The sequence below is a fragment of the Clytia hemisphaerica genome, unplaced genomic scaffold, assembly GCF_902728285.1.
Source record: "Clytia hemisphaerica strain Z4C2 unplaced genomic scaffold, Clytia hemisphaerica genome assembly, whole genome shotgun sequence".
Lineage (NCBI taxonomy): Eukaryota > Metazoa > Cnidaria > Hydrozoa > Leptothecata > Clytiidae > Clytia > Clytia hemisphaerica.
The window spans coordinates 132,789-148,514 of record NW_027103353.1 but is presented as its reverse complement, the minus strand read 5'-3'; the positions used below and the strand labels follow the sequence as shown (position 1 = coordinate 148,514).

Here is a 15,726-nt window from a genome sequence, read left to right as displayed (position 1 = left end):
GCTTAGCATTCTATCGTTCTCAAACAATAGAGCCATTGTTTAGGTACCAAAAACTGAGCTTGCATATGCTTATAAACGTTATGCTTATAAAAGAAAAAACATGTAGTATAAAATACTGTTTGTAATTCAAACCTTTCTCTAATTCGAAGAAAATCCTTTGTCCCTTTTAGTTCGAATTAGAGAGAGTCGACTGTATTGCTTTTTTCTGACGACTATCTTTCTCCCCGACCTCTACAAAGTGATTTCGCAAGACGGATTCACTAAAATAAAATTGAATTTCGCCTTCTGCGATTCTAACAAAAACGATGGCACCCAAATGGAAGGGAAATTATTTTTCACTATTCTTCGCAGAAAGAAATTTTCCGGTAAATTAAGGTGTCCGCTAATAACGAGTGTCCGCCTTTTAAAAATACTTTTTTATGATAATTCGACTAGAAAAAGCCCGGTAAAATGTCCAAACAAAATGTTTTGTTCACTCCGCGAATCAGAAGTGTTCGCGTGAGTGACTGCTAATTGGAGCTTTCAAAATTTAATACAATCTGTATCAATAGACCCTTTCATAAATGACGCTACGAACATCACTTGCCTCGTTTTGAAATTATTGCCATGGTGATTAATACTCCCAGTGGATTTTATTAAAACTTCTTCCTATTCTGTATTCATAAAAAAGCATTTAATGTCTCAAGGGACATAATCACCATGGTAATTGTTTGAAAAAGGAGGCAAGTGATATTCGTGACTTAATTGGTAAAAAGGTATATTCTATTCTACCATGAGTACTTTTGGGTTGGGATAAACTTTCGGGGGGACTAAATTTCGCGGGTGGCACTATTGGGGTGGCAATAATTTCACAATTTTTTGACTTTTACTGTCAAATCATGCATGTTGGTTGTTGAAATACACAATATTTGCGCCTCTTTGATGCAATTAACCATTCAAATAGAACTTATTTTAAATATTTTGAGTTTTGTTTAGAAATATTTCGCGGATGAGGCCCTTCCAAATTTCTATTGGGACTTAATTTTGCGGATTTTCGCGGATGACACCCAATCTGCGAAATCCGCGAAAGTTTATCCCATTAAAGACATTTTAGAAAGACTTTGTTGTAACACAGATCAGTGGATTTCATTTGAAGTGTCAGAAGAGTTGTAAAAATTTAGAAAAAATATGCATCGATGATGTTATCTGCTCAAACTTGACGTGATCCATACAATACTGTTAAATTCATTTAAATTCGCCTGAAAAATATCAATCAAGGCCGGTCTCCACTTTCGCGCAATATAAACGAAAACTTTTTGACTTTATTGTAAGGTCATTGGTCGGTTGAAAAATGAAGCAATTCCATTGGTCGAAATTGACGTAACGGATGAAAAAAGTAGAACTTCCTTCAACTTTTTTTTTGTTCGTGCGAAACTTTTTTATGACGTAATCTTTTCTTCAGGCAAAAAAGGTTAAGAAAAAAACTGTCGTCCATTTCGCGCGAAAGTGTTTAAAAATGAAAAATTGATTGCATACTGCAATGATGTAGAAAAATATCGTGTACTAAAACAGAATCCTATGAAATAGGCGCGAAAAAAAATAACCTTTGTCTCGTTAGATCGAAGAAATTGTGTAAAGGCCAGGGCAATCTGGTCCAACATTTATCCAAAAAATGTTATGGATGAAATATTAGGTGAAAGAATAAAAACGTAAGCGTGGCCAGTAGTAATCTGCCTTGATGTGTGACCAAATGAATGCGAGGGCGAAAAAAATTGTTGAAAGAAATTATTTTGAAGTAACGATAGCGTCATTTTTTATAGCCAAAATCGAAAACCCATAAATTTTGGGAGATTTGAAATATTTTACTACTTGCCACGCTTGGATACGATAATTAATTAAAGCTTTCATAATTGAATTTAGTTAGTTTGAGGGTGCCTATTCGGATAATTTAACTGTTGTATTTTAATTTTGGCTGCTAATGAAAGCCCCCAATTGCTGGGGACAAAAACTATTTATACCACGTGACAAGAGGCTCGTGTAACTAAGACAATTGATGACGTCATAAAACTTACAATTTGAATAACTCAAAAAGTACTAATCAAAAGTTGATTATTAAATTTTGCTGTGGAGACCGGCCTGCCTTAAAGGACTGAGTTTGAGTTTGAGTTTGATGCTAGCCGATGCTATCGTCCGTTTAAAAGTCGGTAAACGTGGGAAAGAGTTAGGGCGTTAGGGCGGTTTAAGGGAGAAAAAAATGGCGGCAGAGTTTTGGAACACTGTAAACATTTCTGCCACTGCTTACTCCACCCGAATTTATCACGCCTCTCCAAAATATTCCCTTTTTTAGTGATCTTGTGTAGACGATAGGATCGTCTAGTTTGATGCCTACAAAAATAAGGGCGGGCTGCTAGTGCAGTGAGGCGGCACGTGAGGTTAGGCGGTCGTTTGAAAACAGAAAATTTGATCAGCAAACCTAAATGCTAACCCTACACTAAGCTTCCTCGCATCTCGAAAATCTGGTAACATAGTCTCCTAAAGTTCAACTACTTTTATGTACACGGTGCGTGATCGTATGGATACTCGGCATCCAAGCGACAATCTACCGAACATCAGGAGTGGCCCAATATGAAATTCTTAGAGATATTCTGAACAAAATTTTGCGTTTTATATAGGGCACATAAACAAATTCGTAATTTGCCGAAGAAAACTTGTGCGTACCCTCTCGAGTGAAGGTGTGGAATTTGCAGAGCACGCCATTGGCATAACCTCGCTTCAATAAAATTACCTAAAGCCCAAAAAAATTAATTATACATAATACAAAATGACTGAAGCAGAGACTCTTATTCACAGAGCTAAGCTCGCTGAGCAAGCAGAAAGGTAATTTTCATGTTAAAGTTGAAATTTGAGTACCTCATGGTTTTGGGTATAAAGGTGGCCACATATAGTAAATTTTGTGATATTCAAAAGTTGAATTTTTGGTAGTTTAATCCATCAATGGCTTGACTAGGATTACAGTTTGCCTGTTAGAAAATTTCAGATGGTATAGCAGTTATTTGTTAAAGAAAGTATTTAATAAATTATACTGTCAAAAAAGTTATAAATGATTATAAAATTACACTTTCTAAGCTAGAGACTAGACAAATGATGTTTACATGTGTGTAGTTTTGAGACGATTATAATGTTCGACTTCATTGGTGATTTGTCAATGTTATATGGTTGCTTTTTGGATTTAAATGTTCATGAAGTTAGAGATTTACATAATGACCCTGCCATAAAGCACCTGACTTACTACAAGACACCGTGTGCCTTAAAACACTAAAGAAAAAGCTCTTTGTCAAGAATTTAGTAATGTAATTGGATAAGAGCGAGCTGGTACGTACTGCGCAAGAGCGGAATACAATATAACCTGATCAAAGCCAGACTGTACTAATCGACGTTCAATTGTGATTGAAGTAATCAATAATGATCGATATCAATCGAAGGTGATCAGTGACCACTTATCGATTCTATCGGTGATCGAATACTTACTCAACTCCAAATTATGGCATTTTTATCAACCATTTTCGATTCGTTCGATCGTTTCGATTACTGTTAGATTACTTTCAATCACTTTCGATCATATTGAATACCTTTGATTTTTATCAAATATATGTTTCCAGAAGAAGCAGCGCATCAAAATAATATGAAAGAAACCAAATTTATTTCGGCCAATTAAAACATGCGATACACGCGCGAAAACCACTTTCGTTTTCTGCGACCAATATCAGAACGCGCAATATGAGTCAGTTGAGGAAACCCAGGGCAAAGGCACACAAAATGGCAGGCAAAATGGGTGGGAAATAAGGAGGTCAATCTTTATGGTGGGTCTTCTTTTTGTCAGTTTTTTTTGTTTTTCTTAAAGATATATTATAGTAATTGGTTATCGAAGCAATCAATTGGTTATCGAAGTTGTCAAAGTTATCGAAAGTAACCAATAACAATCAAAGTACTCAAACAGTAATCAATTCGTCAAAGGGTTGTTAAGAAAGTGATAGAAGACTCACAATTTTTTTGAAATTTTGGTACTCAAATTCAATTGTTAATCGATAAATGATCGTTCGATTACTTCGATAATCGAATTTAACGATTAGTACCGTCTGGTCAAAGCAATTACTTGTGTTACTTGTGTGATTGTTTGAGCATCCTGCTTCAGGTAAGGTTCTTGGTGTACCACGCCTCTGTGTGATCAATCTGTCGAGAGAAAAAGAATCTCAGCAGATATTTTTCATGTCAATTATTGAATTTGAATTAGCTCTCCTGCACCCAGTATATCCTGGGGTTCATCTGGGATAGACTTAAGGTGTGTGTCCTGGGCTCTTTTGAATTTATCGATAGAAATGTTTTTGAGGTTTCTGATGCTCTTTGGCATAGCATTAAAAAGTTTTGCACCTTGCACTGCAAGTGTGCTGTCTCTAAATTTTGATGTTTGTTTCTTTGGAATTGAAAGTGTACACATCCGGCCCAGCCGGGCGTTTTCAGTGGTTTTGATACCATTTACAGTGGGTACAATATTTTCCATCACGTTCCAGACATATATTATTCTGTAGCGTTCTCTTCGCCTTTGAAGTGAGTAAATTTTTGTCTGTTTTAGACACTCCCAATAATTGTTTGGGGTGCCATTTATCTTTCGTAAGAAGGACTTTTGAATATCTTCAAGTCTCTGAATGAGACCAACTGCATTTGGGCTCCACAGAACGGAGCAATAGTCTAATATTGTTATCACCAATGATTTATATAGTACGATCATACAATTATTTGTTCTTTAGTTCTGTAATAATTTTTCAGTTTCTTCTAGGTTCCCCATTGTATTAGAGAAATCTATTTCTTTTTTTGTAAGGGGTTATCCTGCTGTGTTGCAGCAAAATATATTCAATTCAAAGATCGTGAAGAAAAAGTTCTCAGGATCCAAGATGTTAAATTTTTAGCCTTTTCGATTACTGCAGTAATTTGCTTCTGAAATGTGCAATTACTGTCCATCAGGATTCCAAGGTCTTTCACAACATCTTTGTTTTCAATCTCAACACCAGGCAGTGATGTATAGCTTGTTGAGTCTTGATCTCATGGTTCTTTCCATAGCGCAAGAGTTCAAATTTTATATCATTTAGCTTCATATTGTTGTCATACCTCCATTTATATATTCTATCAAGGTCGTTTTGAAGTAGGACAGCATCTTCTAGAGTTGTGACTTCCTTTGTGGCGCAAGTGTCATCAGCGAAGGATTTGAGAAAGATGTGCACCACTTCAGGGCTCGAAATAACGATATTTAGGTGGTCGGACACATTGTCCAATCAAAAATTGATTTGGGTCGGACATGTCCTAAGGCTTTTAAAGTAAAATGGGTCGGACATGTCCGATTGATTTTTATGTGGGGTCGGACATTCGTCTTTCAACTTAAAAGCAAAAGGTTTCTGTCGTAGCTAGTACAATGAATCATCTCAGACATAATTGAATTTAATTAATTAATTTTAAGAGCCATTTTTTTTAAGAGTCTTCAGGGTGTGATACCTCACCCTCTTGGATTTTGCTGAAATTTAGACCAAATGATCTATCACACAAGAAAATAAGACCCTGAAAATTTCACCTTGATATCTCAAGTAGTTTTGAAGATACAACGTCTCAAAGATAGGCTACTAAGCGAAAATTGACCCCTAAAAATCATGAACTCTGGTGGGGAGCAGATTTTGAAAGCCAATGAATTTTTATTCAAGTACATTAGAAAGCTGATTTACTGTGGATTTCAAGAACTTTTGTAGGGAATCAGAAAAAATCAAATCGAGTCTCCAAAATTTTCCCCGAAAATCTCTAGCACCTCCTGTAGAGGGCTTCAAACTTTGCGTAATCTGGGTTTGGAAGCACTTTTAGCTGGCTGCTGATGGTCCTTGGGACTTTTTTGAAGTAAACTTTTGACCTGGAGTGGTTTACTGGTGGGTTTTGGCCACAAAAATAACATTTTCAGGATTTCTATTTTTGCGTAACCGTCAAAAATGGCCGAAAAAATTGCTATTTTGGCAGACCTGGAGCAAAATTCAAGATGGCGTATCTTTTTAAGGCAACACCAAATTTTTTTGAAATTTTCAGCAAGGCTTCCTTAGTAGGTCTAGTTTATAGCCTCAGAAAAATCTTAATGGGCTTTTGAAGTCTCTTAAAGATATGATCGATTGAAAAATATTTCTTGTCCAGAAGATGTAAACAGCATTGTTTGCAGTATCTCATAAATTATCACCCTAGTAATGTTGCTTAGTTATTTAAGAATCAACAAGTAAGACTGTTAGTGTACACTATTATAGAGATATTGGACAGTCTAAAAGCTAATCACGACACTTGGACTTAGAAATTTTGCGGTACAGCGCAAATTATTGTCAAAGTAGGATTTCTGAATGAGTCTAAAAAGTTTTTGAATAGGAATTGACTACTGTTAAACCCATTAAGTTGAAGTAACCTGCTTATATTTAAGATTAATATTCACCAAACTGTGAAAGGTTGAGTTTTTTTCTGGAAATATAGGCCCTGGAATGGTAGGAAACGCCAGATGTCAGTCTCATTTTTTTACATATTCTGTACTTAAAAATAAAGAAACTGTCATAAAATGTCATCTGTTGATGGAAATGACCTGAAATCTTTTTCAGTTGTTCCCCTAATGCCAATGATTAGTTGGCTAGAGAAGATCAACCAATATTTTAACAAAAATTATCCTGTTAGAGCCCTTAAGTGGGCCTGATTTAGCATTTTAAGAGGGAGAAAACAACGAAGTTAAGCAAATTTTCAATCGATCATATCTTTAAGAGACTTCAAAAGCCCATTGAGATTTTTTTGAGGCTATAAACTAGACCTACTAAGGAAGCCTTGCTGAAAATTTCAAAAAAATTTGGTGTTGCCTTAAAAAGATACGCCATCTTGAATTTTGCTCCAGGTCTGCCAAAATAGCAATTTTTTCGGCCATTTTTGACGGTTACGCAAAAATAGAAATCCTGAAAATGTTATTTTTGTGGCCAAAACCCACCAGTAAACCACTCCAGGTCAAAAGTTTACTTCAAAAAAGTCCCAAGGACCATCAGCAGCCAGCTAAAAGTGCTTCCAAACCCAGATTACGCAAAGTTTGAAGCCCTCTACAGGAGGTGCTAGAGATTTTCGGGGAAAATTTTGGAGACTCAATTTGATTTTTTCTGATTCCCTACAAAAAGTTCTTGAAATCCACTGTAAATCAGCTTTCTAATGTACTTGAATAAAAATTCATTGGCTTTCAAAATCTGCTCCCCACCAGAGTTCATGATTTTTAAGGGTCAATTTTCGCTTAGTGGCCTATCTTTGAGACGCTGTATCTTCAAAACTACTTGAGATATCAAGGTGAAATTTTCAGAGTCTTATTTTCTTGTGTGATAGATCATTTGGTCAAAATTTCATCAAAATCTAAGAGGATGAGGTATCAGACTTTCTTTATTCTGAAGATTTTTAAAAAAAATGGCTCTTAAGCTCTCCAAAAATCATGATCGTGATCATATAAATACTCAAGAATGCTTGAAATACTAAATTTCCTTATAAGGAAAATCAAAACAAACGATTGCGATTTATTTGAGTGAATAGGAAAAAAGCAGGTGCCTTATTTTGTTTTTGTGAGCTTACATAAGAATAAACCGAAAGTGTGTGGAGCCACTTTAATTTTTTTCTTTCTAAACAATTTTCTTTTAAAAGCTGTTACCTATTAAATGGTAATTCAGTTTTGTGTTTACCGATTTTTTTCATCTTATCACATTTTTCTATTAACAATTATGTACTTCCAAATCTATATACTTAAAGACTAACACAAGCTTCTGATAGAATTTCGCATTGATCACGAAGAAGCTAAACAAATGCCAATTAATGGTCAGAAGCCCATGATTTTTTGAAAGTAATTGGGTTGGACATGATGTCCGACTAGAATCGATTTGGGTCGGACATTTCAGCAATTGGGTCAGACAATGTCCGATGTCCGACCGTTATTTCGAGCCCTGCACTTCCTTGTCAATATCCCCAATCAATATGAGGAAAATCAAAGGTCCCAAAACACTACCTTGAGGGACTCCTGAAATGACCTGTTGTGATTCAGAAGTGACACCATTCACTAGCACTGATTGTTTTCTCTCTGTTAGGAAGGACTTTAGCCACTGTAATAATTTTCCATCTATTCCTAGTTTCTTTATTTTTCGTAGGACAATTGAATGGTCTACTTTGTCAAAAGCCCTTGAAAAATCTAGGTACACAACATCCGCATTAGCATCTTCGTCCAATATATTTAATATCAGGTCATATTGTTCCAAAAGCTGACTCAAACATGAACGCCCGCTTCTGAATCCATGTTGATTGGGATTGAACAGATTATTTTCATCCATATGCTTTACAATATGTGCTCTGAGTACTTTTTCAAATATCTTGATGACATGGGATGTTAGGGCTACTGGTCTATAATTTGATGCCAGTGATCTGCTACCTCCTTTGTAGATTGGTGTGATTGTGCGTCTTTTAAGTTCGTCTGGGACAATCCCTTTGGCCAAACTTTGTCTCCAGAGGATACAAAGAGGAATAGAAAGTTCTTCTTTGCATTGTTTGAGAAAGATTGCAGGGAAACCATCGGGACCCAGGGCTGCAAATAAGCGTCGGTCATCGGTCAATGTCCAACTGAAAAAGCTATTTGACCAACTGAAAATCTTTTGTGTCGGTCATGATGTCCGAATGAAAAAAAGGAATAAACCATTAACTTGAGAGTTGAAAATAAATCTCTTACACCCCTGTCTCTTACTTAGCCTATTCTTTTAATACTCGCTTCCTTTGTAGCTTTCAGGGTGTTTCTAAGTTAACTTTTATCGACTTGCTTTCTTCGTTACTTTCTTTGTTTCTAAGATCACTTTTATCAACCCGCTTTCTTTGTAACTCTTTTAAGAGTGTTTCTAAGATCACTTTTATCAACTCGCTTTCTTCATAACTTTCAAGAGTGTTTCCAAGTTAACTTTTATCAACTTGCTTTCTTCGTTACTTTCTTTGTTTCTAAGATCACTTTTATCAATTTGCTTTCTTCGTAACTTCTAGGGTGTTTCAAAGTTAAACTTTTATCGACTCGCTGTCTTCGTAACTTTCAAGAGTCTTTTTAAAACCATTTTCATCAACTTGCTTACTTCATAACTTTCAAGAGTGTTTCTAAGTTAACTTTTATCAACTCGTCTTCTTCTTAACTTTTAAGAGTGTTTCTAAGTTAACTTTTCAATCAACTTGCTTTCTTCGTAACTTCCAAAGGTGTTTCTAAGATCACTTTTATCGAATCAATTTCTCTGTTATATACAGTAACAAACTGTTCAAAGGTAACTTTTATTTTTTCTACTCGCTTTCTCTGTAACTTTAAAAAAAAATATACACTGAATGACCGACAGGATTTTGAGTTTGACCGATAGGATTTCATTTCTGTCGGACATGATGTCCGATTGACTAAAAATATTTATTTGCAGCCCTGGGGACCTGGTGCTGCAGTTTGGGACAGATCGTTGATTGCTTTTATTAAATCATCTTCTGTAACTTGTAGATCTGAAATGATATCTATGTTGACTTCATCATTTTCACTCTGCATTATATCAAATGGTTTTGGTGCACTGAAGACGGAAACATATTGTCTTGACAGAATTTCAGCCATTTCTTTGCTTCGTTGCGTTAATTCACCATTTGTGTTCAGCAGAGGGCCAATTTTTGTTTTTATCTTTGCTTTCTTTCTCGCATAAGCAAAGAAATATTTTGAGTTTTTCTTTATGGAATTGATTGCTATGAAGTAGTAAATATGGTCTTTTATTTTATTTTCTCATTAAATGGTCCCTTGGGACCCCTTTGCCAAGCTGGCAAAGCTGGGGAAAATTTTTTATGGGGGCTTGAAGGGGGTAGGGTCATTTTAGCCTGGGGGTCCTTAGAAAGTCGATTTTGAAGTTCTTATTTTTCAGATAGAGCTTGAAGAGTAAATCTCCGAAATGGGGCCATTTGTCACATTTGGCGGACTTAGTCTCTCGGAATTGGCTGATACTTCTTCAAAAAAGCAATATTTTATGCTGACATCAGCATTTTTGAGAGAATTTCCAGCGAAAGATACCACTTAACAGATGCGTCTCGAAGAGTACTATCGATTAGAGGGGTCATTTATAGGGTTTCCTAGGCTAGATCATGAGATATTTGAGTTTGAAATTTTGCTGACTCAGCGTTTTTCAACGTTCTTTGCCCTTTTTTGCTGAGTCAGCAAAATTTCAAACTCTAATATCTCATGATCTAGCCTAGGAAACCCTATAAATGACCCCTCTAATCTAAAGTACTCTTCAAGACGCATCTGTTAAAAGTGGTATCTTTCGCTGAAAATCTTCTCAAAAATGCTGACGTCAGCACAAAATATTGCATTTTTGAAGACGTATCGGCCAATTCCGAGAGACTAAGTCCACTAAATGAGACAAATGACCCCATTTTGGAGATCTACTCTTCAAGCTCTATCTGATGGCACGATCAGTTTTAGCTAAATGAGAACTTCAAAAATCAACTTTCTAAGGACCCCCAGGCAAAAATGACCCTACCCCCTTCAAGCCCCCATAAAAAATTTTCCCCAGCTTTGCCAGCTTGGCAAAAACTGGTTTTGGGGTCCCAATAAAATAAATACCCATATTTACTAATTGTAAGGGTTATCCTGGATCGCCGCCGGACTAACACTGGAGACGCTGGAAAAAAGAGATTTGAAGGTTTACCGGGGCTGACCAATAACCCAGGCAAAATTCCAAGCACTTTGGTCACTGGCCGTTTTTTTACTTAGAAATTGAGTTTTGACTTTCAGAGTGCACATTGTAGGTGGTCAATACGCACTGCAGGTGCCAAAACTCCTCTACACCACTTATAAAGGGTTTATTTTCAAGGATCAAGCACTGTATTTGCGAAAAATAAAAATAAATGTATTGGATTTAGTTCATTTCTTCAATCATCATAGAGAAATACATTTTGATTTTGCTCACTGTCTTCATCTTTTTGACAAAATAAAAATTCTCCAAATATTGAGTTTTAAAACTCAATTCAAAATTGAGTATTTTGGTTGTATAACGGCCACAAAAAAGTGCTTTGAATTTTCGCTGTAACCAAATCAGAAAAATCAGAATTGAAGATATTGAATCTAGAACTGCAGAAAGATTGCTTTAGATTGTTCAAGTGTAGAAAAAGTTGAGATGGAGAAAATTGTAAAAAAGTTGATGAAGGTAAAGAAAACGTTGCATTTGTTTTCCTTTTTTTAGAAGATTTGTTTGGGAATTCAACTTATGTTTCCTTTTTAAGCAACCAAAAAACTGTAGTTAGGCCTGGAAAAGCATTTTTTTGGTCTCAACACGAAATGAAATCTATCAAAAATAACTATTTATAATTTCCTTTCTTCAGGTACGATGACATGGCAAATGCAATGAAGAAAGTTACTGAAGTTAAAGATATGCTTAACACAGAAGAAAGGAATCTGTTGTCCGTTGCATACAAAAATATTGTCGGTGCAAAACGTTCCTCATGGAGGGTTATCACAAGTATCGACCAAAAAAATACTGAAAAGAAACCAGTAAGAACAGACCATTTTTGGACCTTCCTTATCAGATGTCCTTTGAAATAACCCTGCCCGTTTGTCTGTTTAAAATAACCCCGCCTGTCTGTCTGTTACCAGTTTTTCTCAGGATTGGCATGATGCAAGTCCAATTTTTAGAAAATCTTTTGGGCAAATTTGGGTGAAAAACTGCCTATAATAGGGTTTTTTTTTTGGACTTAAAAGTGGGTAGAACCATCTTTTCTGGGAAATTTTGTTTGGTCATAAAAAGCTGATTTTTGGGAATTTGTTTTTCTTTCCCGAACATACAACATTATTCTTATCCATGTAATATCAAGAAGTTCAACAACATATGTCGAACCTGACAAGTTGAATAAGGAAAGTTGCCGTTTGAGGTTACAGACCTGGCCGCGTGCTATCGCACTCGCACATGCTGACACACACCTAAAAAGGTTTGCGAGTGTTTAAATAGCACTCCTAAAATATACAAGAATGTACAAAATCTCTTTTGCAAGGGCTAATAGAGCACGTCATAATCTATAAAAATTTTTATTGGGTGCTATTTTGGCACGCACAAAGTATTGTTCATGGCCAGGCCTGAGGTTGGTGTGCCTATTTAGATTGTTCGATTGTCAAGCATGTACTCCGGAACACTATGAGTACTATAAACTGATTTTTGATAATTTTGAAAAACCCTTTTTCATTTATTTAGTACACAATGTTCTAATTGATTTTGATAACCCAAAATCACATTTTTGGCCAATTCATTTTGGAAATTTTGCCTTTCGAGAAACTTTTCAACATTTTTTATGCTGAAATTAAGTAGAAATTTTAAAACATATGTAGAAAAAAATATAAAATTTTGCAAGCTTTTTTGATTTTAAATTTGATAATTTTGAAAATGGATCACCACTTTACCAAGTGACATGGGTGCCATAAACTAACTGCTTGACCCCCCTTTTTCAAATGCTCTTCATATTCTCACAATGACATTCTGTTTTTGTTTTGTAGCACACCACCGAATACATCGACCGAATCGTCAACGAATTGAAAGATGTCTGTAAAGATGTGTTGGATCTGTTAGATAACTACCTGGTGAAGAAAGCTTTGGCAAAATTGTTGACAGAAGAGGCTACTGAACAAGATGGAGAGTCAGCAGTCTTTTATCTCAAAATGAAAGGAGATTACTACAGGTCAGTAAGCCCACTTATACATATTAAGGGCTGGGTACTAGGTTTGCCAGATGACGTGTATGTCAGAGCATGGAGGTATAAAGAAAAACAGAAGTTGAATGTGTCGGTAATTGGTCGTTAAAGTCTTTCGATTTTTTTTATAAAATGTATCAAAAAAAATTCTAAGTTCGCCCGATGAAATAAGACTTTTTAGTAGAACTCAAGTTTGCTCTTAACACTGCTTAACATTCTAATTATCAGTATTGAAGATTCTAGCTTTTTAATATACAAAAATTAGATAAAACTTCGTCCACGAAACAAGTTTATTCCATTTCGTTATCCGTTCAATTTTGTTTTGAAAATATATTTTCTCAATTTGCGACTGTAAAATGGCCTATTACGACAAGTATTCAAGGCGAAAAAGATGATTTACTCTCTTGAAGATTTATACCGCTATATTATTAATAATAATAGTGCTACATCTTAAGGATGTCAAAATATTGTTTTGAATAAATTTATGTGAAGAATGACCATTTGAGCGTGTATATAAATAATTTAAACATTCTCATCTAAAGACTTAAGTTTGGTCCACAGTTACTGTAGTCGCGCGGCTGAGGTCGAAAAACGTTTCATTTCGTGATACATCTTTAAGATTCCAAAAAAAACAACGGAAACTCGCGAATTAGTATGTGTAGATTACAAATCAAAAAAGTTTCCATGATTTTTGGGGGGGGTCTTCAAATTTAAAAAAAACCTATCACATGATAGAGCTCTTCAAACTGAGCAAAAAAGTGTATTACACCAAAGTCCCAACTTCTCTAGATCAAAATTTATTGGCCTATTTGTGGTGAAAAACTGATGGAAAACAGGGAATTTCCCCACAATCTGCATTAATTTATGCAAAATTAAACACCTTTTTGACCACAAATAGGCCCATAACTTTTGATCTAGAGAAGTTGGGACTTAGGTGTAATACACTTTTTTGCTCAGTTTGAAGAGCTCTATCATGTGATATAGGTTTTTTTTAATTTGAAGACCCCCCAAAAATCATGATTTTTCCAGGCCTTGCAATTTTGCCTGGAAACGCAAAAAATCGCCAATTACTCGTTACTTGCACGATAATATCGTGGAGACTTTTTGATTTTGGAATCTACATATACTAATTCGCGAGTTTCCACCAAAAAAAGTTAGTTCTAAGAGGTGTATCACGAAAATCATTTTCTAGCCACTTTTTTCGACCTCAGCCGCGCGACTGCTGTGTTTAGCCAACAGGAAGTCGTTATGGAGGCGCAATCAGTCCCGATTACCCATGATCCCTTTCGACTGTGAAATGGCCTATAACTTTAGACAGCGATTTTTCGACTCATTTCCTAACATTATCTTTGTTTGATTCGCTGTAGATATTTGGCTGAAGTAGGAGCACCAGATTCAGACGAGCGTAGAAACGTTATCGAAGAAGCTGATGGAGCTTACGGAAAAGCCACGGACATCTCGAAACAGAAATTGAAGTCGACTAACCCCATCCGCCTCGGATTAGCTTTGAATTATTCAGTCTTCCATTACGAAATCAAGACCGATTCTTCAAAAGCTTGCCAACTTGCGAAATCCGCATTCGACGATGCGATCGCTGAGTTGGATAATCTTCCAGAAGATTCATACAAGGATTCCACACTCATCATGCAACTTCTCCGAGACAATCTCACTTTGTGGACGTCCGGTAATGATGATGACGACGCTGCAGAATAAGCGGAACTGTACCGGAACTCTTGCACGTGTCAATTCTAATTTAAAAAAGACCATCATTACAGCGAAAAACAAATTTCAGTAAAATATTTTCACCAGGAAACCAATCGACGCACTGATTACATTTTTGAAAAACGTATTCATCTGGAACTGTCAGAGCATGTTTCTTTCATTGTTTTTTTTCTAAAGACATCTCATTTTAAAAACATCAACAACAAAATTTATAAATATATAACCAAAATCAAATTTTAAGTTTTTTGAAAATGAAACGAATTATTTGAAGTGTAAAAGGGGGCTTAAAAGATATTTTATGAAACATCCGATTTTTTTCTGAATTCTTTTCTTTCAACTTCGTTCCAGCCTTTCAGAAGCTTTGAAGCATCGACATTCATCAAACTTAATTTGTTAAGCCTTATTTTTTATGAATTGTACTAAAGGATTTTTTTGTGTTTTTTTTATTTCGTTTTTGTTCGTTTTTCATTCAGGCTTGAGTCGAATAGAAGTGTGTCTTCTAACAGCTTTTGTTTTTATTGAATATCGTCGAAAAGACTGGCTTTTTCTGTATTTTCTATACATTCTGAAAAACTGTGAGAAGAATCATGTAATTGGTACGCTTGATTAGTTATTTACCAAAACGTTTCAGTCTTCCACCTTTGCCGGTACTCTGTACCAGAGTGTATCTCACGTTTATCACTTCGTAGTCTGTGGACTTAATAATTGGTACTTAATGAGACACCTACTTACCTACCCTGATAGTAGGGGGAAATTTATTCGTTTTTTTGAGGTCTCTAGATTTTTTTAGTCAAAGCAAATGTTATACATTTTTGGAAAGCTAAGGGGTAGGCGAATCAAAATAACTTGGGTGCTGATTTTTTTTCGGACATTTTGGTGTGATTTTCGGACAAATACGACGGTCTCAGGCCAAAATCATACGGTGAAAAATTAATGAAAATCTTAGCTTGATGAGAAAATGGAGACCTGTTGTATAATTTTGGAAAGCTCTCAAAAAATTAAGATTCGGGATATATTGCAAATATAGGTGATTTATGTACCTTACACGAGATATTAACCCTTAATAAACCAGCTGCGCTGGAAGCTCCGGCTTAAGAGATTAAAAGATGTGAAAGATGAGTTTGTTGAGTTGGTTGTGTTAGAACGTTGCCCACAAACTACTAATCAGAACAGATCAGAAAGCAAAGTAATAATTCTATTGCAGAGCGAGTATGAGAAATA

The 15,726-nt window shown here is 35.6% G+C and overlaps 1 protein-coding gene across 1 annotated transcript; it reads left to right on the top strand.

The window, feature by feature from the left end:
• The first annotated feature begins 2,654 nt into the window (after positions 1–2,654).
• Positions 2,655–15,008, top strand: LOC136820402 (14-3-3 protein gamma-like). The gene is made up of 4 exons (XM_067076589.1): positions 2,655–2,856; positions 11,428–11,596; positions 12,590–12,771; positions 14,151–15,008. The coding sequence occupies exons 1-4, from the start codon at positions 2,801–2,803 to the stop codon at positions 14,494–14,496; spliced, it is 753 nt and encodes a 250-aa protein (XP_066932690.1). The 5' UTR covers positions 2,655–2,800; the 3' UTR covers positions 14,497–15,008.
• The last annotated feature ends 718 nt before the right edge of the window (positions 15,009–15,726 follow it).